Raw genomic sequence first — 2,311 nt, forward strand, 5'->3', positions numbered from 1 at the left:
TGATCATGCAGTACTTCTGCTTTGCCAACTACATGCGAGGCTCCACTCTCCTTACCCACCTCACGGAACCTCTTCGCTGGGTCACTCTCTACTGGCCGCTGCCGTGGCACATGAGCGACCCAACCGCACCACACCGTCGACATCTCTTCGAGGGCGCCATGTCGCACGGTGTCGAGCTTTGGGGCGACTCCCTAATGGGGGACGTGACCGATGTTCGCAACGCCTGTGGCGCTCTATTTTGGTCGTCCCTTCTTTTCATTCTGGTGCTCGCTGTGCACGCCGGTACCATTCTGCACTTCCTTATTAGACAACGGTCCTTCACTTTCCCCCACCGAATGCGACTGGGCAACTGGGAGTCGCGATTTTTGCATTGGCTCTCCTTCCCTGCATGCACTGCCGCTGCCAATGTCTTAGCCCACTCCGCCACCACAACGTTTTGGAAGGTTATCGCTGGCGTTGTGCTGGCTGTCTACTTCTGCTGGATCCTGGCTGTATTCATCAGTATGCACCTCGCTGTGAAGCGTAACCAAATCTGTTGGGTATGGCACACCTCTGTCCGCGAAGACGGTGAGCTCGAAGACGAGGCCGGGTACTGGAACGATGTTGTCTGTGACCAGCTCACTACGCACCCCGTAAACAGATCTCTCTGCAAGTGGTTCTTCAACTGGAAGTGGATCTCTACAGTTGCCGATTTGGAGCCCGTCAACATCCACCCTAACCTCTTCAAGCGCAAGCACCAGGACGTCTACCCTCCGCAGGAATACGGCCATTCGCACAGCGAAACGTCCTTCCCCCAAGCCAAGACGCCGAAGACCGTCGAGGTCGTCAGAACTCGCAAAGCCATGTCCGTCTTCCCCGGACAGCGGCTCATCGCTGGTCTCCTTCGCACTCAGTGGCTGGACATCCTCTTCACATACCAAGGCCTCATCAGGCTTCACACCGAGGTTGTTTGTGATACGGGTCGCGAACTAATTGTCCCTGTCACAGTTAAGACCCACCAGCTCACTGGACCCGTCACTGCAGGCGCCAACGCCTACTTCTTCGACGGCGCTCGAGTTCCCTTCGTCCGCGTGTTCGACTCTTTCTTCCGTGTCCTCCTCGGCGTTTTCCTCGGAATCTCGCTGGCCTCTACGCGCCACTCCGTTGACGCGATGATGTTCGGTCTTATTGGCGGAATCGCCCTCCTCTCCCTTGTTTACATGGCGGTACGAGCGCCTTACACTCGACGACTTGAGAACTGGCTGGAAATGGCTGTCTTCATGGTGATAACCCTCTCGGCTGGGGCGTTCCTCGGATACGCAGTGGCTAAGAAGGAGCCTTCCGTTGCTGCTGATGCTATGCTGTGGCTCGTAGCAGTATGCTGCCTGATCGTGTCTGCGTACTCCCTTGTGGTCACTTTCAGCGTCTTCTCCGCCATCCTGTGCCCTCCACTTGATGAGTCTAGGTTCCTGGAAAAGCTTGCGAACTGCAACGTAACTCTCTCCGACCACAACGCTGGCTGGGCAGTCGACGTTCCTGCCTACTCAAAGTATGGCGTGCGCGACCTGAAGGCGTCCTATTCCGGAGCCGGCGGCCGTGGTGTGCACGTCTCTATGTACCCGTCTGGAGACGAACCCACCCTAGAGTTCAGCGTCAAGGAGATCAAGCACGCCTGTCGCACAGGAGCTCTACCCACGCCAGTACTCACCGTCTTCGCTCCGAGCCACGATACAGCTTTGGGCTACCGATGCTGCAACGTGTTTGACCGCGCGAACATCGTGAACGAAGTCTCGCGGTTCCTTGCCTCGGACACGGCCACCGCTTCCTCGTGCGAGGAGGTCGCGCGTCAGATCAACCACCATGTGCACCTTCGGGGCAAGGGAAAGACTATTCTGAGCGTAACTTTGGTACCGTCGTCGTCGGAGAGAAAGAAGGCTTCTCACTCTGTCTCGGTGAGAACAGACTCGACTTACTGAATGGTTTGAATGCAACAGTTGATATTCCTCGAGTGTCTCGTGACTACGAAGCACCGACGCCTTTCGATACCATGTGTATGGAGTTCTATGTTTAAATGTTTAACCCACTTTCGTGGCACATACGTAGAGATTATGGACTGTCATCACTCACTGGCCACAGATCTCTGAATACGTAGAGATTATGGACTGTCATCACTCACTGGTCACAGATCTCTGAATACGTAGAGATTAGGCCGTGCGAGGCTTTTGCTCAAACCGCTGAGCCTGTCCTCTCTTCGACATCTGATATCCTGACGGGACCTGCTCTAACAGGGCTAGTCGCTGGACCTCTTGCCGCCCCTATTGGAGCGATAGGC

At 55.7% G+C, this 2,311-nt stretch overlaps 1 protein-coding gene across 1 annotated transcript; it reads left to right on the forward strand.

The window, feature by feature from the left end:
* Window positions 1-5: 5 nt before the first annotated feature.
* KVP17_005163 (uncharacterized protein) lies at window positions 6-1,955 on the forward strand (the record flags this gene model as incomplete). Its single annotated transcript, XM_068514968.1, has 1 exon — window positions 6-1,955. One exon carries the CDS (start codon window positions 6-8, stop codon window positions 1,953-1,955), a length of 1,950 nt encoding a protein of 649 aa, XP_068374785.1.
* Between the last annotated feature and the right edge of the window lie 356 nt (window positions 1,956-2,311).

Source organism: the organism of the source record quoted next (assembly GCF_019968985.1).
Source record: "MAG: Porospora cf. gigantea B chromosome Unknown PgB_NODE_3830_length_2435_cov_145.431, whole genome shotgun sequence".
Lineage (NCBI taxonomy): Eukaryota > Apicomplexa > Conoidasida > Eugregarinorida > Porosporidae > Porospora > Porospora cf. gigantea B.